This window comes from Psittacula echo (genome assembly GCF_963264785.1).
Source record: "Psittacula echo genome assembly, chromosome: 10".
Classification (NCBI taxonomy): domain Eukaryota; kingdom Metazoa; phylum Chordata; class Aves; order Psittaciformes; family Psittacidae; genus Psittacula; species Psittacula echo.
The window spans coordinates 11,969,864-11,996,421 of record NC_137741.1 but is presented as its reverse complement, the minus strand read 5'-3'; the positions used below and the strand labels follow the sequence as shown (position 1 = coordinate 11,996,421).

The 26,558-nt window shown below is 41.8% G+C and overlaps 3 protein-coding genes across 13 annotated transcripts in view; 1 reads left to right on the top strand and 2 right to left on the bottom strand.

Annotated features, from left to right (window-relative positions):
• The window catches only part of SPPL2A (signal peptide peptidase like 2A), a 59,333-nt gene extending 49,629 nt beyond the window's left edge, over window positions 1-9,704 (bottom strand). For all 11 annotated transcript variants that reach the window (XR_013957727.1, XR_013957728.1, XR_013957729.1 and 8 more), the window contains exons 1-4: window positions 7,143-9,704; window positions 3,323-3,442; window positions 1,950-2,132; window positions 1,011-1,100 (exon numbers count right to left, since the gene is read on the bottom strand). Coding sequence is in view for 6 of the 11 variants with exons in the window: in XM_080626122.1 (XP_080482248.1) it covers window positions 1,011-1,100; window positions 1,950-2,132; window positions 3,323-3,442; window positions 7,143-7,196 (447 nt within the window). In the remaining 5 variants the exon portion in view is untranslated. The remainder of the gene's footprint in view (window positions 1-1,010; window positions 1,101-1,949; window positions 2,133-3,322; window positions 3,443-7,142) is intronic.
• A 7,119-nt stretch (window positions 9,705-16,823) lies between these two features.
• Window positions 16,824-19,127, bottom strand: LOC308225541 (CDC42 small effector protein 2-B-like). Its single transcript, XM_080626521.1, has 3 exons — window positions 18,667-19,127; window positions 18,164-18,265; window positions 16,824-17,633 (listed from the first exon to the last, which is right to left on the bottom strand). Exons 1-3 carry the CDS (start codon window positions 18,718-18,720, stop codon window positions 17,559-17,561), a joined length of 231 nt encoding a protein of 76 aa, XP_080482647.1. The 5' UTR covers window positions 18,721-19,127; the 3' UTR covers window positions 16,824-17,558.
• A 4,448-nt stretch (window positions 19,128-23,575) lies between these two features.
• Window positions 23,576-26,517, top strand: LOC308225425 (nicotinamide riboside kinase 2-like). The gene is made up of 8 exons (XM_080626323.1): window positions 23,576-23,879; window positions 24,051-24,141; window positions 24,569-24,614; window positions 24,750-24,936; window positions 25,166-25,237; window positions 25,814-25,920; window positions 26,131-26,222; window positions 26,325-26,517. Exons 1-8 carry the CDS (start codon window positions 23,854-23,856, stop codon window positions 26,328-26,330), a joined length of 627 nt encoding a protein of 208 aa, XP_080482449.1. The 5' UTR covers window positions 23,576-23,853; the 3' UTR covers window positions 26,331-26,517.
• The last annotated feature ends 41 nt before the right edge of the window (window positions 26,518-26,558 follow it).

Sequence of the window (26,558 nt, the reverse complement as noted above, 5' to 3'; positions counted from 1 at the left end):
CTTACTTGAAGGAACAAATCTGAAGACAGAAGACAACCTGAACCAAAACACAGTATGAATCAAGACTATGTCAGAATGAGGACAGTCATCACAAACCTTCAGTCACGTCAAAACTTGGCAAGAGCAAATCTTTAATGGGAACAGGCAGTAAACAACCAAAATCCTCTATGTCTAGGCATGGTTTCAGCTTGCATACTTACCTAAGACAACCTTCCATGGCAGCTCTGAAGATTAAGAGCAGAAATGGTGAAGGAAGCTTGCAAATTCAATCCAAGAAGCTAAGACTACACAGGTTAGTGCTAGCCTCTGCTATTCACTGAAAAACACATAAAGTGCAACTCCTGCCTAGCAAAGCTACTTAACACCAAATAAAAAACAAAACAACAAAATAACAGAAAAAGCCACACTGAAGAAAGGATACTTTGTTTTAAAAGAACCCTCTGCAATATTCTGTATCCTAATATTACATGTCAATGAAATAAAACTCCCCTGCTTCTAAAGTGTAGAAGATACCATAATTGACACATTTTAATGACACCTTTGGCATCTCACCATAAACTCATCAGCAGAAACTCGCACTCTACTGCCTAACTGCTCTATAACAGATGCTGTCATGCTATATAGAAAGTGAGCTCATCATCTGGCAAAGACAAAAAACCCTCACACCTTCCTCAAGATCCAACTTGATAAGATACTGATTGCCTCACAGATACCATGCCAGTAGATACAAGCTCAACTGTTCTGGCTTCTGTGCTAAGACTTCCAAGCTTACCCTCCCTCCAGTTAAGTATAATGTTTCCCATTCTTAGTGCTCTAATTAACCATTCTCTCAGATTAACCTGAATTAGGAAGACCAGCACTTCCACGACTTAATAGCCACCCTCTTCCATGAACTGAAAGCAGATTCTATGCACATTCAAATCAGGCAGACATTCATACCTGACATTATTTTGGGGTTTTGAATAAGTAAGTTTATACAAACCATATCATTCTGAAGGTATACTACTTACCAGCTGCATATCTACTATGTCGCTATATCTTATAAGAGCCACTGGAAGAGTCACATCTTCAAAATCAGTCTTGTTATCTGAAAGAGGAGACTAAAAGAGAAAGCGTCGGTGATAAGTATCTTAAGCCTATTTGCAAAGCAGGTTAGATCCCTAAAAGCAAATTATCCTTTAAATTTCAGTGTATTTGTAGGAAGAAAAAAACCCAAAAAAAATCAAAAAACAACAAAAAAAGAGCTTATTCACCACCTTTTGCAAAAGGTTAATAAGACTGATGCATTTAAATCAAAACTGGTGATACTACCAACACACCTGGATTCAGAGTTCTTCAAAAATCTTGTGCTTTTACAGCATTACAAAGGATAACCAAAACTCTGGTTTTATTCTCTATGCCTTTGAAACAAGATTAACTTTTCATTATAATCACACAAATTCATAAACTGTAAATATTTGTACAAACACGTTGCAGCTGTAAAAGAGAAAAAAGCAACAGAATTATCCATAAAGATCTTTCAAAACACTTCTTTGTATTTCCAATTTTGGATTACATTTTCCTAGCTTATTTTTGTCTCACGTGTCTAAAACAGCATCGCCCAAAAATACAGGGAGTTCAGAGTACACTAAAATTAAGTAATGATAAAGACAAGCACTCAGGAACATGATTAAAGACACAAGGAACAGATTAAAAATACAATTCAGCTGGAGATACTTTGAGATAATATAACACAGTGTTGCACAGAGCTAACTCGAATGACCCTCTCAGTCTCAGGAACAACAGCCACACAAGCACAGTGCTCTGTGAGGAAGGTTAACCACTCATATTGTAATCTCATACATTGCCATGGTCCTCTGCTTTTGGGGTTTCCCTCAACTAGCCCTGCCCTGGACCAACTAGGTAAGACACAATTTCACTACAGAAGAAAACTATACGTTGCAACTTACCAGCCTAGGTTTACTGGCAATCAAGAGCATTTTAGCACCTAAATTTTGTGCAATTCTTGCTTTCTCCAAAAAAGTGCAGTTTCCTCTCATCACTACAACTGCTTTGTCCTTCATTATGCCAGAAGGAACTTCAGATGAACTGCAGAGTACTGTAGAAGTCAGGTTTTCTAGAGCCCTGGAAGTCTGCGGAGAAAAGGAATAAAAATAGGGTTTGTAGAAGACTACATTACTATGCTCCTTAATTTGAGGTCTGCCTGAAGGAAGCAGCAGAATCAGATCATTAATTCAAGAATATAAAATCAAAGCAACAGTTTCTGCAGCCTGCAATACTGAGAGACGTTCAGAGCTGCATATAGCTGAAATACCTGGATGTTTCTAAACACAATTTCACAGCAGTTGTTGCTGCAATTTAAACATAAGAAACTGGTTTCTTATCACTGCTTGTAGTTTCGGGGAATCCAGTGTACGCTCTGTTACTTCCAGGCTTCACAAGCCAAATGAACACTAACATATACAACACAACCAGAGTTCTGAAGTGTAATACTTGTTCAAAAACAGCTGGGGACCCTAATAACACATTATTTATTATAACTAAAAAAGATTTGTATTTTTATTTCAAAGTTCAGTTTCATACTGGCAATTATTTTAAAATTACTGTCAGTTTTATTAAGTTAGGCAAGACTTCCCAGAGGCCAAAGTAGCACAGCAAAGATGTTTTGGGGCAGCAGACAAATTATTTTTACTCTATTTTACATTGAGTGAACCTGCTAATGAATGACAGGAAAGAAGGCAGAAAAGATCACCTTAATCACCTCCAAGCTCAAAATATTTCCTGTTTATATGAAGAATGCCTGAAGAATATTTGGTTTTGCCTCACAACCTAGTTTGGCTCAAAGAAACACACTCAGAAAATACGGCCTGATAATACATTCCAGATAATCTCCCATTCCACCATATGGTTTCAAGACAATTAAACAGAACATCAAACTGATGAACCATTGTAAGAAATCTGTTTCACAAGTTTACTTTTTTGTAAACAAATAAACAGAAGTTTTACTCCCAAATCTAAAACTTAGACATACTGGTAATGCCTGAAAACAAACAAACAGCATCAGATGAATATGTAAAAATATTTAAAACCTGTTCTAAGCACAGAGAGAATATCGCTTCTGTAAACTTTAGAAGCTGATTTTTCAAAGTATAGAAAATTTCCCTATAAATTTAGGGGTAGGATAGTGACACAAATACATAACTCAAAAAGGTAAATATTCAGTGTAGCATTTCTTTAACTCAGAATTCTGAAGACCAGTTACAGCTGACCCAAATTCATTTTTTTTTGGTTTTCTCAGGGATTATGATTATAAACTACTTACAGCATTGTCCAGGCTGTTCGGAAGAGATACCCAATTGGAATTGTAAATTATGCAGTAATCCTTTGTTACTGGAGGTACACCGCTTCCAAAAGCATGGAGGATCCCCTCATCTGCAGTTACCTGCAATAAATCGGAGTGTTTTGCATTAAACAAAATTCAGAGTATCAGAATACAGGCATTATCCTAAAAAGCTGTTAGTAGAAAAGGAATTTAGACTGTTAATTAGTTTATACAATGATTGATTCCATGACAGATGGGCAACTCAAGAGGAGGATAGGAAACTAATGAGAACCTACTCACTGTATAATGCTGTTTATCCTCATTTGAAATACAATGTATTTTTTACACGCACAGTTCACGTCACCAAGTAGAATACCATCAAGAAACCCAAGAAAATTGTTTAAGATTCTGTATCCTTTACTTGCTAAGTGCAAAGTTTTACTTAGAAACCAATTAAAACAGTAAAAGTGGATTGAAGTCCTTCCCTCCTTGGAGACTCTAGAATTCCCCTACTAATAAAGGTATTGTTTAGCAATTCCTGGACTATTTTTTAGCAAGCAACTGCAAACATAAAGATATCAACTACTGTAATTTAGGAAGAATTTTGTGTAGTTAGGGAAATATTGGTGTCTATTAAGATTACTCTGAGTCTCTCACATTATTTTTGTTACTAATACAAATTAATTCTAAAATTTCTGATAATTTTAGGGATATAGAGCTCTCCCCAAGCATTAATACGCTAATAAAGGTCAGGTATCTCAGTGGATAAATTAACAAACTAAGGATTAAATGTCTAAGTAGTGAAAACAAATAAGCATCATTTTTATCTCAAAGAAGTGTCACCTTAAGAAAACTGGGAGATGATGTCATTTTGACAGTTCTTCCTGAGACAGAAACTGACCTCCGTACCAGGAAGTACCAATAGATTAAATTAAAAATGATTTTGTAAATTCCAAGTTGTCTGAAAGAGCACTGAGATATAAAGCTTGAAGTAGGCAGGGGCAAGGGGGGAAAGCCCAAACATTTGTCAGATATACAACGCTAATCATTTAACAGTGCTATAGAGGCATTTCTCCTCCAGCTAGTGTATCAGTATTCTGCAGCAAGTGAGAACCAGAAAGGAAAAAAAACATGTGACAATATTGTTTCAGAGGTTTATGTCTGCCTGGTTTGAATAGCAAAAAACCTTCTTCAGAGGAATCCATTATATTGGCCACAGCGCATGACATCTGCTGGGAGAACTGTGTCAAAGGGCCTGAGCACATTAACTGTTTAACATGTAACAGCTCTTCAGCTGTCAGCTCGAGTAAGTTGCTCCATGATTTATGACCAGCACAAAAATTATCAAGCTTCCCTCTTAAGTGCACTCACCTAAGAAGTGCAAATTAATGGTAAATTAAAAGCAATAAAGACTTCCAGCAGGTGCAAACCCAAGATGCTTCCATCCATTAACAGCTCTCTCTGCTTCACAAAGTAGAATAAGTGTTTTCTGGGTTTTCCAGGAAATCAAGTGTTAATGCTATACAAGCGTAAGTCTACCTAGAAGGAGCAATTACTCGCTGATTTGACACGCATGTTTTGTTTGGCACACTTCCCTGCTCTGGGATGAAGCACGGAACACAATTCTTCCTCATGAGGTCGGGGAGGGAGGACCAGAGCGTGATGTTTACACTCATGATTTGCTGCTAGGCTTTAAAGACAGCATTTAGAAGCTAAAACTGAAGAGAAATGCTACATGCTACACCCACTTGGAACATCCCCACTAAAATGCTGTTGCATCCAGCTGAACTTCTATTATTTTCTAATTGCTTCTGTATCCTTCTTTCACAACAGACAAGAGCTACTAGTTTGGGTACACAGCTTTGCAGTCAGCTGTGCCACTGAACAGTACAAAACAAACCCTACTCTCAGCACACATGCAAAGTGAACATTTCTTACTGAGCACGTTTTCAATCTTCTTTTTTAAGTAGAAGACCAGTAGTGTCCTCAAAAAGATTAACCTGTTTCCATAGGCTGACTTGCTCCAGCATAAAAACATTCCCTTGTGGAGTAGAGGCGTGACAGCTGTCCTTTCCTAAAGGAGCATCATCATCTCTCACTTCAGGTTCAGATGATTCCCAAACAGATTTCTTCCTATTTGTGACAGGTGGTTCCCCAATCAGATTTCCTTACTTTACCATTTTCACATTTTTCTTGTATATTTCCTTATCTTTGACAGAGAAGAAGACATTTCATACTGTCTCTTCATCCTTATTTTTCCCAACACATCCCTGTCACTGCAGGGATATAAATTTAACCTGACTGTAACCCCACTATGTAGAATACTACAAGTTTTATGAACCAGTGGACACAAGACCAAATCAAGGTTATATTTACAATACCCATCCCAGTTAGCATCTATGTAAAGAAAATCAAAGGTACAGAACAAGGACAAAATATTTTGTACATAGCAAGTAACAACATAAACCTCATAGAAACATAAAAAGGTAGGAAAAAAACTAGCAATGAACAGAACAAGCATCACTCTGTAGCTCTGCCAGCAGCCCTTTAACACACACACACTGTCCCTCCTTCCCTCCCTCTGGGCATTGCCACCCAGGGGAACCATCGTCCATGCTCAGAGAACAGCAGTAGTCATTCCCTGCACACCTACTACTGTCCTGAGCGCTAAATCCCCATGGTGTCCATTTCAGGATACTGTTCTTGAGGCTCAATGACCTGGTCTCATGCTCACCACCACCACTACAGCTGCATTTCTAGGGCAAAGGAGAAGGCAGTTCAGGGGGCCTGCAATCTTCCAAGAAGGCAAGAAAAGACCTTCCCCTATCAGCAGCAGCAAAGCACTGGGTTAAGGGCCCAAGCTGCTCGTCAGAAAACCCCAATGCAACTAATGACAGCTACATAAGATTCATAGTCATTGTACAGATGTACACTACATCATTCAGAGGCATTCTCAAGGCACCAATAAACCCTGCTGTACACCTACTGCTGAGCATATCCAAGGGTGACTCCCTACACAGGAATGTACTCTCCATCCTGCCTTACCAAAACAAGGTAAAAATTCTGTTAAAAGCAAGCAAACAAACAAAATCCCACCAACAAAACAACTTGGTGGAACAACATTTAATACAGGTATGCCGTTCATACTGCTTAAGCAGCTTACAGAGGTTTCTGGCTTCCTCATTTCACTACTCTGTGATACAGAATGCCCCAGATTTCCATGGCAATAAACACCTGTGTGCCCGGAGAAGCGCCAAAGAATAACTCATCCAGGAACCAAGATGGCACTTAAGATAAACAGGCCAAAAGCCAAGACATACACACACCACGAGCTCCTCCTTCCCCAACACCCTAATTTAAATACCTCCAGAAAGATCAACGTTTATCTACGCAGGCACCCCTAAGAGTCATTATCCAAACCCACCAATAGACAGAAGCTGAGCCCGGCTTGCAATCCCGGGCTGAGGGGACAAGGCAGGTGCCCAGGGGACCTGAGGGGAAACCTACGCCTTGCCCGGGCCAGGAGTCCCGGAACGACTCCGGGACACGGTTCCGACCGCTCTGGACGGGAGCGCACGCCACTCCAGCCAGGGGAGACAAGCGCGACGCGGACCATGCCTGCGGCCACGGGGGTCCTCCAGGCAGCGGTTACAGAGGAGTCAGGCGAACAGAGGAAAACCTTCGGCCGGCGGAGGAAGGGGAGAGGCGGGCGGCCCGGCCGGCTCCACCGCCCCCCGCGGGCCCACCGCCGCCCCGCACTCGCCCGGGCCGGTAGCCGGGCCCCGGCGCCTGCCACGGCGCGGGCAGGGCAGCCCCTTACCGGCGGGAGCAGCAGGCCGCAGAGCACGGCCCACAGCAGCCCGACGGCCCTCATCTTCCTCAGCCGCCGCCACCCGCTCGGGGAAGGGCCTCGGCTGGGCTCAGACTCCCCGCACCCGCCACAGAGCCTTTCACCACCGCCGGCTCCCGCAGAGGCCCCACTTCCTCTTCCGGCTGCCACGACCAGGGGGCCGGCCGATGCCGCTGCTGCTACTGCTGCTGCTGCCGCGGCCCCCCCTTCGCCTCCGCGCGGGATCTTCTGGCCTCCGCCGCAGGGCGGCGCTCCCGGAGAGGCGGCCCGCGGGACGAGCTGCCCGATTCTCTTCTGTTGCAAGGAGGCAGGGAAGGGATCTATGGTGGGGAGAGCCGGGGCCTGCGAGGAGTTCGCTGACAACCGGGGCCTTTCCCTTCCCACCTCCAGCCGCTGGGTCTCCTTGTGCTCTATGCGTTCGCTGAGGATTTTTGTCAGCTTGTCAGGTTTTCCGTGAAGATGTGCGGGTTTTCAGGTTTATGCTGCCTGGAACCCTTCACAGCCATTACAAATAAGAGGAAACAGTCGGTTTTGCCTTACGTCTCCTGAGACAAATCTGAGTGTTTCTGGGTGATCAGGCACAAACGCAAAGCCAGGAGAGGTATGGCAATGGTATGTCTTCAGCAAGAGCAAAAAGTACAAGAAACAGCAAAACATGACTTGAAACAAAAGATGGAGGGTGTTGCGTGTTTTGAAAAAGAGCATTTCAGAGACGTCTTCCAGGCTTTGAGAACATTGAAAGGGCTGTCATGCACCATATGTAAGAGTCAGCTATGATTTACAGGAAGGAGACGGACTGAAACAGCTCCATGATTTACCAGCTGCGGAAGTTGTGCAACATCTTTCACTGGAAGTTCCCAAGCATTGGTTATGCTGTCCCCTCCGGCTCCTTCCAGAAAGGCCTGGGCCTGCCCCAACAACAGCGTGCAGGGGAAGTGGCAGAGGTGAAGAAACGTTGGAGAAAGGAGGTGATGTACCCACAAACAAGATGGCGGAGGTGTGAGGGAAAAAGGAGATGTAAGAGGATGGGAGTTGAGCTGCAGTCCAGCGTTAGTGAATCAAAGTAAATTTAGTAAATCAAAGCCTTCAGTGGGTAACCCACTTGCTGGATTTGCTCACAGACTAAGTGGTTAGTAGTTATTCCTACTGAGGAAGGAGGTTCCTGCACGTGTGGTTTTCCCTCTTTGTGAATTAGAGGACAAATCCATGTAAAACATGTACAGGCAACATTCCCCACTGCATTATGACAGATTTTCAGTAAGCTGTTGCTGTAAAAATCTGAGTAACGTTTACATACCTGTAAATAAGTAGTGTTGTGATCAATATTGTGATAACAGGCAAGTTGGGGTTTTTTCCCCCAGTGACAACTTTTGTGTCCACAACAGAACAGCCTTATATATCTTGTAAATTTGCTAGGTTGCCAAAGTATGCCCAACAATTTTATGTACTTAAATAGTGAAAGGTAGTGGCACAGCATGACACAGCTAGTAATTCATAGTCCATGCAGAACTGGTATTTAAAAAAAATTGCTAGTACATTGTCTGTTTCAGTGTTTCTGTTTTGGTGCTGTTGTTAGAGTAACCATGACACTTTATGCCAACTACTATCTCTTCTGAATCTAACAAGATCTAGATGACAGATTAATACAGATTACGCCAATGAATCTATCAATTCTGTGATGCATAAAGAGCTGAGGGTATGTACATGACAGTGTATTTTGGGCATGGAAGAAGTATTTAATCTGAATTGCAAGTGCAAGAGCTGCACACAGGATCAGATTCCACAGTGCCATGTCCTGCCCTACCAAATACTAATCCTTCTCCTTGTGTTCCCCAGCAAAGCACAGCAAGTTTATTATGTCTGCAGTGGAAAGAAAAAAAAAAAATAAAAGGAAAAAAAAGAAACAAAAAAATAAAGGAAAAAAAGAAAAAGACCAAGGAGAAATACTGGGTACAATTTCCTTTCATTTAAAGGAATTTTGAATGTTTAAAGGTATTGTGTAAATATCTCTTACATTAAACACATTCCCCACAGTCCAGCGGGACTGTGCTCGCTAGAAATACTTGCATTGAAGAGCCCTAGTGTTAGTTCAGAGCATGAGCAACTCATATTCAGGACATCAGTAAAAATTTTTTAGGTCATCTTTATTGGCAACTTAAGTAGTCCCTAATTTTTACCATTAGCTTTACTGTGTAACCAAAACTAAAATCAGATTATTTAGTCTCAAATTTCAGCACCTTCATTTAAGACCTTCAGAGCCTGAAGAATGTCTCAAAGCCTAAAGGAGACTTTCAATTTGGAATGAGCAATATAGCTTCTACCCATCATCAGTGTAATAAAGTCTGTAACTCAACTCAGGCATTCCTAAAGCAATAAGGAACAGAGGTGTTTAATGAGCATATTAGTGAGTGGAAACTGAAGCTAAATAGCCATTAGCACAGAAAATAAACTGCTTGAATAATACTATACATCCTTTTCAAAGGGTTAATTAAATTATCCTTTCCTTCCCTCTGCCTGTTTTCCGCCACATAAACATACTCCTAAACACAAATAATTTGACACACAAGGAAAGACATCCAAAGGCCTTCCATTCCAAGGCCGTTCTCCTGACTCTCATTGCAATAAATGCTACATTATGTTTTTTCATATTTATCAGCCTCTTGGCTTTTGAGTAAACTCATCCCAAGCCATCTGCCTTTTTCTGTTCCTTTCCCTATATCTCCTTATGCAATTAAATTTGCTCTTCCATTAGCTTAACTGTGAATTACTGTCTAATTCTGCTAATTTTGCATCAAATACCATAACAGAAAACAATTGGCTTGTTAGGAAGGCAGATTTGGAAGGGTGGCTGTCAGCACTAGTATTTAAGAGAAAACATACTGCATAATTTTTAAAGGACTAAGATTGTAAAAGGGACAATTACTCTGGTCATAAACAGTTATATCATATAGAAATCAGTAAAGAGGAGATCTGGGGTTCATTAACCAATACACAAATATCGAAAGGATGAAAGAATTCTTACTATGTTTAATTAATTTCTAAGTACTAAGAGAAAACATTGTCCCAAATATTAAATGTAAATCTATTTCTAAGAAATATAGTAGGTGGTGGAGTATAGGGTAGAAAAAAGCAGATGGAAAAGGAAGTGGTTTAACCAAAGAAAATTTTATCCCATCCCATAAACCATTTCTTTCAGAGCTTCACATTTTACAGCTTTTTGGCTGAAGCTTGGAACAAGACAGCAAAATAATGCTGTGAAACCTCTTGATTGAAGTGACACAGAGAACACTGTTACTGGAACCTGCTGTCTCTGTGAGACATATGGCAAAGATGAGGACATGTGCAACAGCCTCATGGAACCTCTCTTTCCTGGCAAGAAAATAATCCAAAACATAGAAAGACTGGTATTTAAGAATTATTTATTAATATAAACACATGTCTAGCAACTTCTCCCCATGTACTAACAGCCTTATATGAAAACCAGTAAATACCAATCTATGGAAGAGATACCCTCCTTCACTGGACATTATGCAGCAGAGAGAATAACCAATTCAAACACATTTTCAAAGGTGATGTTTAAAGTAGTTGAAAGAAACTAGTGAAAGCCTTCCTCATATGGCATTATGCAGGAAAGTCACATTAGCATGCATTAACGAAGGACTGTAAGCCTTACTTCTCAATTACATTTTCAAGCTTGTATCACACCCTCAGAGGTATTGAGTCAGGTTTTAATATTTCCTCGTGGTAGAGACTGCCAGGGTAAACGTGGGTAATTGAATTTGAAAGGATGTTACTTTCACCATTACCATACAGCTTCAGCTCATGTTGAAACTGGACTTTCAAACTTACATATATTAGATTGATTTTTAAAAAATACATTTCTCTCTAGAATGGGTGCCATTGTTTTGCCTGATCTATGAATCCTTCATTTTGGGCAGCTCACTGTGAAGAGATTAATTACTGGTTATCAGAATAGTCTTCATTCACCTTTAGGCTCAGCTCAAGTAAGTTATGTAAAGTGTACGTCTGTCTTAAGCACCAGCAAGATCAGATGCATGTAAATACACTATTTTATATATAGATATATATAAAATTAATCCTGTAACCAAACACTTTTTCTAGCTCTTTGATGAAGAATCTAAAATTAGTTAGTCATCCACTTTAGAGGCCAATGTCAGCTTTAAAAACACACCAAATTCTCTCTTGGTAGTTTAAATGTAGATTTTAAGTCAAGTTTTTGCAAAACACTTCCAGTAAGCCAGCACAATTATACTAATTTCAGTTTAAAAGAATGGATTATTTCCTTCCACGTTACTTAAGATGAAGGTCCAAATATATACATATATATTAAAACATATATATTAAACCAGTAAAAGATGTAATTCAACTCTTTTTTTTTTTTTTCACTCCTGAATTAGGGTAGGCCCTTAGTAATAACTACTTTGATTTTGTTCAGTTTGGATGTATATGCAAATATCTGAGGAAACTTAAAATTTGTTACAAAGAGATTATTCTTCCCATTTACATTGTTTTAATAACCAAAAAGGGGGGGAAAAAACTCCACAACCAAAAACAAACCCTCACTGAGTAACGTAGTGTCAGTACAGCTTTGTGGCCTTGGTTTCATGAGTAATTTACTGTACAGGTCTCAACAGACACCTCAAAGTTGTTGTTCTTGTCCATCTGTTACTAATGGGACAGCCTAAACAGGATTAAAACTATGTTAAGAGAACTTCCTCCCACTGGAACTACGCTTTTGGGTAACATTTTGGGATTTTGGCCATATTAATAGGATGTGCAGAAACAGGATATATGGAATAAGTGACAATCACAAGGCGTTCAGTAGCCATACTACTATGCTTGATGAGCCATTAAGAGCTAGGTTTGGGTGGTGCAGAGGCCAAAGCAAACCATGTTATTGTACACCCCAATCTCCCTGAAAGGACACATTTTATTTTAACATGAGTTTGCTCATCTGTAAGTTCCCAGGTGAAGACAGCAGTCCTACTTCAGTATCAAGAACCTCAGGTTGTGAGCTATTTTGGCACAAGAACACATACTAGTAATGTCCCTGCCCACTCAGAGTGCTTTCACTATTTTCTTTCGTATTTCCTTTCTCTACATAGCATTGGGAGAAAAGGTCTTAATGGCAATGTGTAGCCATGGTGACCTCCTGGCATCTCAGCCTGCACAGAGTCCAGGAGAGTGTCACTCAAACCTTCTCAGGCACACGGAAGTCTTCATGACCTTTCAGCTTCAACACTTGGAAGCTGATTGTCAAATGGGTCTAGTTAACTTCCCTGAAGTTTGGGCAGCATAACAGACTGAATGCTAATATCCTTTTACTACTGCTATTTTGTATTAACTCCAAGTTTTATTTGTGTTCCATAAAAATAAAGCAGCCATCTCATCATACAGATACAGATGTGGCTTCAGTCTGCAGCTACTGCAACCCCAGCCAGCTTTCTGGGTGGCTCCAGACTTTGTGGAAACAACTCTGTAAGCCATTGCAGGACAAGGATACTACCATTCATTAAAGTTATATTGGCAATCTCTTGTCTCAAAGTCCCAGCTTAGTCATGCATTTAAGTGCCCAATTTCCTCCATATACTAGTTACACACATGTTATGAGTATTTTCTAAGTGATACGAACAAAGCTCTCCTGGGCATTGCAGATAACAGACGCCAACACACACATGTTCTGCTCTCTGCTAGTTCTTCATAAGCATATACCAGATTACCTCTCCATTGCTTCTAAACCTGCCTCACTTGTGGATCTTATCTTTCTGCAGTTTCCCAACTGTAGTTCTGTAGATCCATGAGCCTCTCAGACCACTTTTCCTGGAGTATGAAGAATTAAGCATAACAAAGAGACTTTTTGCTTTCACACAACAAAGTACAAAACTTGCTCAGAGCTGCATGTGGTGACAAGTTTAACTCCACAGTTTAAGGCTCTGTTGAGGAAACAACAGGCCAGTTCCTAGAGGGCCTTTTCTGTACAGGACTAGGAAACTGACTATGTATACATTGTAACCACATGGATATCAGCTACTGATGTAAAAAACTAGGGCCTTGTGTGCCACTGAAATTACTGTGGATGAAGAAAGGGCAGTGTGTCTGCAGAAGCCCAAAGACCAACCATTTAGAGCATCTCCTTAGGCACACAAGGACTTCAGCTGTAGAGGTGAGCATCTAACAGTTTGAATTTCAAGCACTGAATGCTACTTTGGGTCTAAATACTGTTGATCCAGCCCCTGTATTAAGACACAAAGGTACATAGTAAGGGTGGTACTACAATAGCAAGGAGTTAAAAATGCAAGTTTCCACTTAAGAAAAATAATAAAAAATTATTCCAAGCAGCCTTGGTTTTAGAAAAACATTTTATTTATGGTTCATCTTTGTTTTCTGCACTGAAGCCAATCTGCAGTCTTACGGATCAGAAATCTTTTGTTTTTCAGGACTCCACACCTTTGACGTTGACCCTTAGTGTGTGATGTGCCTACCTTACAGATTTTAGAATTCAAAGTCTGCCTTCAGGCGCCATAAACTAGAAGCATAACCTAGTAAACCAGAGTACTGCAAATACTCTTTTCAATCAGTCCCAGTGAAGAGTTTGTTCTCTTGAGAAAACATACAAATGGTAGGAAGGAAGAGCTAGCTTCTACCTCATATTCCCTGGCTGCCAAACTTTACCTGGATGATTTCATAGTACAGTATCATTAAAACGACTGACTGAGATTCTTGACTGACCAAGTTTGCAGAACCACAAAGTATCTGGAAGCCTTACAGGAACCCACTCACCCAAGGGTATCTTTTGGACACTGCTGTAACACAGCCACTGTTTTCTTCCTGTAGTTCACCTTGTCTATCTCCACAGTGATTATAAAATGCAGACAAGATCATTCTTATCTTCCACTGTTGGGTTTTTATGGTAGTGTCACAATGCTGATAGCAAAATAAATCCAAACACAATGAAAAGCAGCCACATAATCATCTTTCACTGACAGATTTGATTTTTGTTTTCAGTATTACTATATTTAGTAACATCTAATGAATTTCATAAACATACCTCCATGGAATTTATCACTGTCAAAATTGTGCTTATTCATGCTGGCACTGTAAGATAAAGGGTATTTATTAATCTCTTATACATTTTTTTTGGTCTATACAGAGTGGAAACTACAGAAGCACCTGGGAGTCCAGTATGGCAAGACCATACAAAGGAATAGTACTACATGCTTGGGCTGCAAGTTAATGTGTTACAAGCTAACTTGCACCAGAGCATGACCACACATAACTGTTACAAAGCTGCTCTGCAGGAGGTAGAGAAACATATTAGGTTGTGAAAGAGCCAAATACCTTTTCCATATATTGTCTGCAGGTTTATGCAGCATTATGGGGTAGTCGGTAAAGCCTGGCAGGGACATCAAGAATGAGACAGATAATATTTAAAATAAACCAAAAAAACAGTTACTCCCCCCAACCCTGATTTTTTTTCTTTTCTGTAAAGGAAGAAAACATATGCAGTGCTGAGACTGTGCATATAAAAGACTTGTTCCTGCTCTGCTTGCAAGTGATTTTCCTTCCAAAAGGAACAATAAAATGCCATCAAGCCAGAGTATCCATGTTTCATTGACACATTGTCTTGATATCAGGTCTTCACAGCCTACGACATAGTTTAAAAAGTTCAATCCTTTGGTCTAATTTACTGTATTTTATTCCAGTCAAGCTCAAAATCCACCAAACTCACACATGCATCCCACAATGGAGTAATCTTGCATAAAGCAGACAGAAAAGACTTGATGTAAAATTGTGCTCCCTGGTGCAGAGATTTTATTTTGTGCAATAAAAGCTCAAGCCATGCTGATCCATCACTTAACCAACAGGTTTGCAGTGCAGAGAGAACACCAAGACTTTCTACAGTATGAAAAGAGCGTGAGTGCATAGTTCAACATATTTGTTATAACCAAGATGGGTTTATACTAAATTACGTAACAGGTTACAGCTAGAGAAGGTTTCTAAATACACAACAAAGGAACCCCCCCAAGTCCTAAGACATATTTTTACATTTGGTTAGATTTTAAAAGTAATGCCACTGTTAATGCAGTAGCAAAACATTTCCTTTTAATGATGTGACACTTTAATATGGTCCTATATAATAGTATGGAATCTCATGAAAACAGGTGAGTTTTACATCAGATAGTGCTACTTGGTTTATATAACAGGAACTAGGATTTTTTTGTAAATAAGGATTTAATAACAAGATTATGTTGATTTATTTTAAGAGAGAAGAACTGATATGATAACCAATGCCTTTCTTTCTGGTTATGCAGACACCACTAATCATAAACGTACTGAATGGGTCTTTAGGAAATACTAACTCCTGTTCAGTGGGGTTTCTTACAGTGTTAACAAAACCCATCCATTTTCATGACAGCTGCCCTACCACTATTTTTTCTGGGTAGGCATGGACCAGTGAATGCATGAACTCAATTTAGTACCTGATGAATTTGACTCTATAAACAACTTGGTCACTTTATGCTTCCTCAACAGTATAGGGGATTTAGCTGGTTTAAACTCTGTGTCTTAACTAGGCGCTTGGAATAAATCTGAAGTTAGAAGACAGAAGTATGAAAGACTTTAAAAGAGCTAACTCATGCTAATTTAAAAATATATTAAAATTTGGCATGCATTCCAATTCACGAGTAAGGATCTAGGAAAACACGGATGTTAGATTTCTCTTATGTGGTTGCAGAATTTTATGATTAAATGTTGACTTTTACAGAAAGTAACATTCTCTCTCCCTCTTTGGCCCTTTGAGAAGGGTTTTGGGGTTTTTTGAATGCATATAGAAACAGAGAGCTACCTTTCATTATTTTAGGTTCCCTGACATAATCAGAAAAGGCAGCCTACCAATTCAGCTAAGGCAGCAGTCTAGATCTAGGAAGTGTCAGAAGCCACAGAGAGAATCATGCAAGTTAAAAGATTTTGCCAGCTATATGGGGTTTTAGATGGAAAAAAGTTCATAACTAATCTTGTGCCTAGAGCAAGGAGAGGGTTCTGCTGACTTCCAGCATAACTGATATGGCAGCAATTTAAACACTTGTATTCAGTTAATCCCATGACAGCAAGCAGATTTCTTAAGTTTCTGCCCTGGCAATCACTCAGTTTTGAGCTGGAGAACAGTTGTCAGTGATTGGGTAAAAGAAAAACCCAGCTCTTCTTCAGCGTTTGGTCACATCACTTAACAGAAAGGTGAATAAGAGCCAGGTAATAAACTGTACGTTGGGAACAGCTAAATATTTACGGCTATTTATTTAAATATTTATGAAGTGCTGGAACTCTGCAAGACACTATTTCCATTTAATACTCTCCTGCAATTTGTCCTTCACAAGACTGAATCACTTAATCCATACTTTTTGTTTAACTATATGCAAGAAAAAAAAGAATCAGTTCATCTGAAAAATAAGAATCTCAAAATCAAGGAGCCAGAAAGACAAGTGAGATATCCCTTAAAGTCCTGTGTAGTTACCATTACAGATAGATAACAGAGAGTGATCTTAGATATGTTTAGTTTAAAATTCAGTAGTAGTCATGCAAAACTAACAGTTGTGAGCATGTTGTAGCACCACTTGAAATTAACAGGCAATTTATTATTAATTAGCCCTGTTGCAATAATAACTGTCAGTCATACTACTGCATGTACGGAAGGGAGACAGCCCAGTAGTTGAGAGAAACGTCTGGGTTTCTAAGCCTCAGTTGAGAGCGGGCATGCTTGCAAAACCTCAATTTTTAGCTACATAAGTGTTATCACAGCAAAGCAGGAGTTTCACCAGGTTTTGGAGACTCAGCTAACTGCATATATTAGAGTTTGCTCGCCATCAAAAGACATTAAAAAAAAGTACCAAAGTACAGCTCAGTAGATTTATGCATTAGGTTGTTAGCCACCTAAAAACCACACTAAAGTTATACTACAGCCTACAGGATCCCACTTAGCAATTTAGTTTAGCCCATGTAAGAAGTACAGACATGTGATACCTTCCAATTAAACCTACCTTGCCATTCCTTGAGGAGAGAAAAAGACACAGACCAAATCCCCAGGCAATTCATACTGACTTCCAATCCCATCTAATAACTTTGCGAGTTTTTTGGGACACAGCTAAGAAGTTCATGTGCAACTACAACACTACCAAGACAGACCATTTTAAGGATAACTTACAGTAACTCCTTCAGAAGCTACTGCGCAAAGAACACCAAAGCTTGCGCTGGCCTATTTAAAATTTGAGAACTCTGCCTACTCCATGATGAAGAGGTTTTAGAGAATATGAAAGCACAGTCCAGGGGGTCCTCATAAGACAGAGCAGATTGTGGCCTTCTCAGGGTTTCCTATATCTCAACAGTTGCAGCAGTGCCATTTGTGTAGCCACCCTTAGACTTCATGTGGTCCTGAATCGATACAGCCTAGAAAAAAAAGTTTATTAGAACACACATCTTATAAAGTATGGTTGCCAGAGCAACTAATAAAAGCATTGATTTGAAGAGGCAGGTGAGCCATATGTTTACAGTGCTGGGTTCCAGTGGTGGTAGGAAAAATAACAGCTAAACCCTGGACTGTTAAATACTGGTTTAAGTCAGTGCATAAGATGGGTCTCGTTATCCCAAATCCACTTATTCTTACATCACTCCGGCAGAGCTTTGACTCCAAGGTGATGTGTTGTCTGGACCTACTATCAAGTGCATCCAGAGAATCCTTATCCAAAAGATTCTGATACACAAAGACTGGGGATATTAGCACTTCTTGCTGTATATATTTTCCACAGTATCTTATGTTTACAAACTAAAGGGCAGCTCTGTTCGGATGCTATTCTATTAAGGAAAAAAAAATATGTAAAAGTCAGTTTCTCTCTCACTATAATCTAGAGGTTTATTAGCTACCTACTCTACAGGCTACTGAGGGGAGATCTGTGCTTATCCAAGAGGTGCACACTTACTGACGTATAGTCACTACTCATCTCTCCTGCCCCAACATGCGCAGTGTGTACAAAGTTCATTGGTTCTCCTATCATATTCCGGTCCAGTCTTCGGCGCCTCTTCTATGAGAAAGAAGATACCTTAGGTCTCTATTCCGCAAAAGTGAGCAGCTTTCAGACAGAAACGAGCAGCTTTCAGACAGAAAAGCTGAGGTTAAAAAAAAGACAGTCAATACTGACCCCTAATGACTCCTCATGGTAACTGGGCTGAAGTTTCAGCCTTCCTGCAGTAAAAGACGGTTAAATTCTCTTCTATTACTGCTAAATGAATATTAGCAAAAAACTCTCTTTAAGGTTGGAAAGTCAGGGCCTAAGAACTGCAAACACTCCCATGGCCAAACATGGTCTGGTTTATTCTTTTGCGTTACTTAGCTCAAACTAATTAAAACAACATGACAATGAAAGTGTTTTCCACATAACTGAAAGATAACTTCAAATCTGATAATGGACGTGCATCCACCTACCGGCTGGGGCTGTTCACCATTGCACCAGTTAAAACAAACCAGGAATTCGGTCATTATATTTTCAGCAGAGAGTAAGATCTTGTTAAGCGCAATTATTTCTCTGGGAGTTAAAGCAGTAGAAGGACCAAGATGCAGTTCCTAAGTAAGTTTAGGAAGGAATTCCTTGTGCAGATTCACTGGTAAATATCACCCAAAGCATCTGATGAGTATACCTGCAAAGAGAGTATTAGTTAAATTTATACTAAAATATATCGAAGTCTTGTAACAGTTATTGAGCAATACACATTTCAGAAGACTGAAACAAAACTCTAAAAATCTTAAACATACCTGGACAGAAGAGTAGCATAAATTTTAAATCAGTATGTTCATGTCAGAAATCAAGGCTAAGAAGTCTGCACATACACTCCCAGGCAGACAGTGGTATAAGGTCTGGTTTCTTTACAGAAGAGTAGGAAAACTAATGCTAGAATTAAGTTAGGTCTTGTATAACAATTTATGACCAGGTTTTAAGCAAAACTTTGAAGCACAACAGATTGAATGCATAACATTTACAAACCAGTGTGAAAGAAAGTCTTGTTCTTACATCTAATATAGTTACTCTTCATAGATACACAAAAGCTCAAAATAAAGGATATTTTACAACTCCAGAAAGCCCTTAAAAGGGGGAAAAAAATAAAAAAGCTTGTACACCAGCAACAGAAACCATTCATCAGAGCCTAGAGCTTCCCAGAACATATAAAACTATTGACACAGCACTGTTGAACTGGCAACACAACCAGGAAGCTGACTTTTAAGTGCTCTGAAGCCCTCAAAAAAAACTTTATACTGGTTAAAGACTACTACTGTCTACCTTCAAATCAAACCCAGGGCTATAGAGTAGCCTATCATAATAACTTCTTCATGCCCCAGATCATTTAAACAATATTATAATGCGTTAATTTATAAAGAAGGTGTGGGGGTTTTTTATAAAGCTTACGGCTTAACAGAAGTTACAGCTTCATCTATATTCAATCTTCCTGAGGCCTCACTGAAGCCTTCACAACCAAACAACATAAGCTTCTCCCTTCACAGACATTTCTTATGTAGGCCCACAATTATGTAATTAGCAGATCTATTTCTTTCACCTTAGTAGTTTTTTACACTTCATCACTTCTCACAGTTCAGATTATTTAAAGTTCTGCCATTTATCTTTCAAAGCATTTGTTATGTTTGCTCTTAGCTTTAGATGGCCTGTATGATATATTATTGCAGAATGTGTAATAAATTACTCTATATTTATCCTCGATGGTCTTAATATAACTCATTATCTGGCTCAATTATGATTTTTCACCTCACTTCATCCTCTCACAATGGCCTTTATCACCACTGATGCCTTGTTTGGGTGCAGCAAAGAAGGGACAGTGGCTCACAGAACCAGGAGGACATAGAGAAGCCAAAGCTTTCACCCACTCTTCACATTAGTTGCAGATTTTGGGTGTTTAATTCATGCTAAGGAGACTATCAAAGCTAAGATTTTCTTAAAAATCATGAAGCATGTCACTATACACTAATAACCTGTTTTGAAAGCAGACTGACTGAGGAGAGCATCAAATCAGATAGAGAAACATCCCCACCCCCAAAAAAACAGTTCAACACCTGCTGTCCTCCCACCATACCCCCAGCATTTGGCCATCCACCTCTGTGGGGCTCCGAGTGCACCTGGGTGTTACCTGCTGCTCCCAGGAGTCCTGGCAGGGTGGTACCTCTTCATTCAAGCACTGGCACGCAGCCACCTCCGGAGGGTCTTGGCAACTCCAGCGCATCTACAGTTCATATCCCTGGGTTATAATTAATCCTGAGTGCTAAGCAAGAATGCCTCACTGTGATCCCAGATCCTTCGCTCCGCGAGATGCTGCAGAAGTCGTCTGTGCACTTCACGCTTACCTACAGGTGTCAGAAAAGCAGAACGGAAACCAAAAATAGCGCCCTGGTTTGGTGTCAGATCTGTGCAGCCGTGCAGTTTTCCCAGCACTATCCATGCAGCCTGTGGCTCATTTCCACCCCTGCGGCAGCGCTGCAGGTGTCCTCCTGGCACACAGCACCGCTGGATGTCTTCCTGTTGTGTTTTACAACAGAACTGTTCTTTTCCTCTGCATGAGTCAGTGTCATCCTCCAGGATGGGAATGTCTGCGCCGGGGCACAGGACACTACCTTCCTCCCAAGGCTCAAGGTTTCCACACTAACTGGAAGAATTTTAGAAACATCTTAATGTATTTGGGCTTGCTCAGGACTAATAAAAGGCAACCAGAATCTGCAAATCGAGGAGAAAACAACATTTTGTCACTGTTGGCACAGAGAGTTGAACTGGACAATATCCTGTTGTTCTTTCTCTCTATTTTTCACCATAGCAGCAGTATCATTGAGGAAAGAGAGACAAAGGGCCAGGGAAATGGCTAGCACACACAGACACAGATGTGGAATGAGATGGGCAGGATACACAGCCATTCTGGAGTCTGTAGCCTTAAAGCGCCTGAGGGCTTTATGTTTAGATATACTTTACTGAGCATAACACTCCATTTGTTCTACCATACCTCTGTACTAAAAAGTATTCAAAATTTTACTGTATTTTAGCCATATCAGTTCTGTAGAAGTGAAAAATGTTTGCCTGAATCAAAACAGAATTCTCCTTTTCCATAGACGTGAGAGGTGCATGGTAATCTCAATAAATAACATTACTAAACTTACCTGTTCTTCACAACTGGCCTTTAGACTCAAGGTCTGATCATGACAAATCCTGGACTCTGGGCTGTCAGTGAGTGTGTTAGCATATGCCAATCATCACATCAGGCACAGGCTGCCATCACCCTTCCCCAAAGGAGTTGTTAAATCACAGGAACTTCTGAGTCCGGTTGTTGTCATTTTCGTTCCAGCTTTGTCAGTGCTGAATTGATGTGAACAGCATTTTTCAGCCTCATTGCCTTTCCAAAAATCACTGTGCTTCTAGTTTGTTCATTATCCCTACTTTGCTTATTTGATATTTATCTCATGTTAAAATCCTGGAACAGTTGTTTATCTCAATGGCAAGATGTGGTTAAAACAGTGGAATTTGTATTTTTAGATAAAAAATCAGGTTTGAGCATCAAGCTTGAAGAATGTATCTTGCTTGGTGAAAGGTGAGGAGTAAAAAACAATAAATGGCCAAGATTTTGGAAGAACCTTAGAGCCAAACAGATGAAATCCTGTGGTAGAATGAATTTAACTGCTTGGAAGGCGCATCCTGGTTTTACCAGAATAGGTACAGAATTTGGATTTAGTTTGAGATGCATTCTTTAAAAACTGCATAGTAACACTACTATGTAGTATGATTATATATTGGCTTTCCGCCTTTATGAAGCTACATGGAAAGCTGAGAATAGGATTTTACCCTGTGGAGACCTCCATTAGTCTAGGAGTGTTGGTATTCTTAACCTAAGGAAATTGAATGTAGACTCTGAAGAGATTTGAAACTTCTCCTTTCAAAAGCCAAGTAGATGCACACATAAATACAACCCCACGCAAACAAAACACAAAACTCCACCAAGGCAGCTCCTCTGTTGCAAAGTGGAAATGAGATTAGTCACAAAATGAAAAAAAAATTGCATTTTTCACTAACTGCCCATTCCCCATCAAAAAATAAAAAAAATAAATAATAATAATAAAAAAAGCCAAGAAAGCAAATTATGTGTCATTTGGAAGTTAAAAACAACTGCGAGAGAAATGAACTGGAGCCTTACCAGAAGTAAACGGGTAAAAATCACCAAAAGCCGAGAAGCCGGATGGTTGGCAACACACCACCCACTGCTGCTGTAAACACCGTGGGGTCAACAAACTGAGTTACCAGTTTGTAAATTATGGAGTTTAATGTTACTAAGAATAAACTCAAATAATAGCAATAAAAACAGGCTGTGACCATGACTTTTCCTTCTTCATAGAAGGGAAAAAGCTTTCACAACAAGAGGTGCCATCCCTCAAGCGCAGCAACTGCCGGTCCCGCTGTTTGCAGCAGCCCGGGCTCGGGCAGCTGAGGGACAAACACACCCGCCGAGGAAACGTGTGTGCTCTAGTACTGCCCTTGAGTCCAGGGAATTATAGGAGACAAACCCCCCGCACTGAGCTCCCCAGTCAGGTTTCTTCATGCCTGTTACAACTACCGCATTTCATGGCCCAAGGACAGGCCGTGACCTTGGCCGCGGGATGCAGCGCATCCGCCGCGGTTTGTTCCGCAGAGCTGCAGGGGTCACCCTGCCCCAGAGCAGCCGGTGCAGCGCGCGCCATCCGCTCGTGCCCTTCCCCCTCCGAGCCACACCACAGGGCAGGCAGCGCCCACACGGCCCGGCCCGGGGCCTTTCCCCGCTCTGCCGTAGCGCTCCGGGCAGCCGCAGCACTACGGCGAGGTTTCGCGGGCGAGACGATGGGCCAAAAACTCAGCCGGTGCTGGAGCGGCTGCCAAGAGCCGCCTGCGGCCTCCCGGATAGGGGCGGTAACGGCTCGGTACGGCCAACAACCGCCTCGGCGGAACAAGGGCTCGGGCACGGCCCGGGGTGTCAGCGCGCTACCGCGAGCGGCACCGCAGCCGCCGTAACGGCTCCCGGACAGTTGGCGGCGCAGCCTGAAGAGAGCGCGCGGCGCACCCACACCGCGCTGCAGCCACCAGAGCCGCCCCTCAGGGCGCGACGCTCCTGCCATTGGTGCAGCTGACACCCCCCCCGCAAAGCGGCGCCCAATGAGCACCGCTGAACCGCCGCGCCGGAACCCTGTCGGGTGTGAGTGAGGGCGTGCTGCCCAATAACCGTAAGGCGTCAGCGTTCTGTGCTTTCCATTGGCTGCAGATCGGTGGCAGCCGCCCAATGGGCGCGCAAGAGCGCGAGGGGAACCCACACGCAGCGAGTGCCCGCCTCCCTTTGCGGAGCGCTCCGGCGCGGCGCGGACCAGCTGTGCTGCTGCTCCATCCTCCTCCGACCATGGCCTTGCCCGGCAGTTGACGTTTGGCCTCTCCCCTCTCTACCTTCCTCTCCTTTTTTCAGCCCCTTTCTCCCCTCTCCCCGGGTCCCGGCTCAGGCACGTAGGCGGCCGGTACCGGAGACACCGGGTCCCCAATCCCTCTCCCTCACCACCCCGCCCCTCAGGACCGGGCTGCAGGAGTCGGGCCGGGCGGCTGCCGGACGCGCCATGAACATCATCATCGGCATCGGCGGGTAGGAGCCGCGGGGCGGGCGGGGGCGGGTGGTGATTCTGCTGGGGCCTCTCTTTCTTTCCCCTCCCTTCGGTGCTCCTCGTGCCGCAGTGGCGCGAGCGCGGCGGGTGAGGGGGAACGGCCCCGCGCACGTGCCCGGCGCGCTTCCCACGCCCGGGCGCTGTCGCCGCAGGGTCACCAACGGCGGGAAGACCACCCTGACGCGGCGGCTGATGCAGGCCCTGCCCAACTGCAGCGTGGTGCACCAGGACGACTTCTTCAAGGTGAGCGGCCGCCGCCGCCAGCCCGCCCGCGGGAAGGCGAGGGGGTGACCCCCGCGTGCTTCCGCCCTCGGCTCCTGGCGCCCTGCCCGCCTGCCGCGCTGCCCTGCCCCGCTCCCCGCGGCTCCCCGGCCGTCTGCTGCCATGTTTAGCTGGGCTGGGGGATAAGCCTGTGCTGTACTGTGTCCGGTGACTTTACATTTTCTTTGCTATGCGGCGTGCTTGTGTTGGTGGGAAGATAGAGGAGCAGGCTACTTTATCTTAGCCTCGTTACTACTGCTTTTTATCTGCATGCAAAGAAACCTGGTGGAGGGTTAAGATTTCTCTGTGTAGCTTCAAGAGTCAGATCTTGAATCTTACTTTGAAATGAGTAACAAGCTTTCCAGTAGCTGTCCTGACCAAAGAGTTTGTTTTCTCATTATTGTTTCAGCCCCAAGATGAAATAGAAGTTGAAGATGGGTTTAAACAGTATGATGGTAAGGCTTTGCTACAGCATTAGCAAATTAAAAAAGTTTGTGTATTTTTGATGCCTTATGTGCACCGTTTTTGTACTCTCTTATTGCTAGATGATATTAATTACTGCTTTGTGATAGTTGTCTGTTTTGTCTTAGTGATTAGTGCGTTAGACATGGAAGCTATGATGAGTACCATAAATGCTTGGATAAAAAACCCAGTCAAGTTTGAACGTTCTCATGGTATCAACAACACATTGGATGCCCAGATCTTAGAAGATAAGGAGGGAGAAGATGAAACAATCCACATTCTTATTGTTGAAGGCTTCCTACTTTACACCTACAGGTAATCAGATGTGCCTTCATGTATTTTGCTTTTACGTGATAGGCAAACCTCCAAGGGAATAAAAAGACCTTTTCTAAACCAAGAATTAGCAGCTGGTATTGACTAGTGCTGAGTGTGGGTGTCACATGTCTGAAGATAGCTCTAGGTATAGGAAATGGATGTAGTTTTACTTTTCCATTTCTTGCTACTAATCAAACAGCTTAGCTGTAACCACACGTGTGTCTTTCAGGCCACTGATTGATGTGTTCCACCATCGGTACTTCCTTTCCATTCCATATGAAGAGTGTAAAAGGAGAAGAAGGTGAGTTGTGCTTTCTAGGTTCCCTTGCTAGCCCAATAGCATTTTACTCTCCTCAAGACTGTTTCTCTGAAGCTTTTAGATGAGAAAGGATAAACACTAATGTAGCTGCTGTGTTAGACTGTAGCTTCCTTCCCCAGACAACCCAAAAGCTTCCAATTGAGCTGTTGTGTACACCTCATAACTATCCTGGGGTTCTAGATTGGCCTGTATTGTGGCACATGTACACTGTTCTTAATGCAAGTGAAACATTAAACTTGAACATGTATTTCAGAGGACTGAGCAGACAGCTGTTCACCCAAAGTTCTACTTTGAGAGAGGATTATTGATCAATGTTAAGATCAGTCTGTCTTAAGAATCCTTTCTGCATCTGGAACATTTTGGACCAACACATCAAATTCCAACTTTTGTGGGTATCTTTGTGCATGTGCCTTATGCTAAATACTTAACTTTTGATAAGCTCAGGAACTACATGGGAGGCAATAGGCTCAGGCTAGCATGTAGAGGCATTGAATCAACTATCTGTCATTTCCCTGAACTGCAATTACTACTCTTGAGTAATAGTGTCTTAATTTACAGTTCAAGGAATTACACTGTACCAGATCCACCTGGATTGTTTGATGGCCACGTTTGGCCTATGTATGTAAAGCACAGGAAGATAATGGAAGATCTTGGAGTTGATGTGGGTAAGTCTTTTAATGACAAAAGCACTTTGGAAAGATTGCTGTAGGAGACTGCTTTTCAGGCTGGGATATATGTGCTGGTTAGATGCATGAGAAGAGTTCAGGCAGGTGGATGTAGGATATTTCTCTGATACCAGTCAAATGCATACTCTTTAGGATCTGTTGGTCTTACAGAAACTTTCAATTATAGCTCTTTTACTTTCTTACTTTAAGTGCACTTGAATGGAACAAAATCCAAGGAGGAGCTGTTTAATGATGTGTATGGACAGATCCAGAATAAGATTGAAGAATTACTTAATATGCAGGTACATGTTTATGCTTGTAATTGCAACTCAAAGCCAATCCTTTTAAAGTCTATGTCAAAAAGCATAAAGCTGTAACACATTCATGTGTATCTTTCTGTTCAGAAATAAGCTGCTTCTGATTCTTGTGGGTGAAGATGACTCCTGTTCGCTCCGCGCTGCCTACCTGCCTGCCACTAAAGTTCCAGCTTCTGTGAAGACTCTCAACTCTTAAATTTGACTTTGTTCAATCTTCCCTTGAAACCGAGTTATACATGATCATAATTAAAAAGCACTTCCCCCTTGTCTGTCATCTTAATTTGTGCTTCAGTCTCATGGGGCCTCAAATGAACTTAGTCT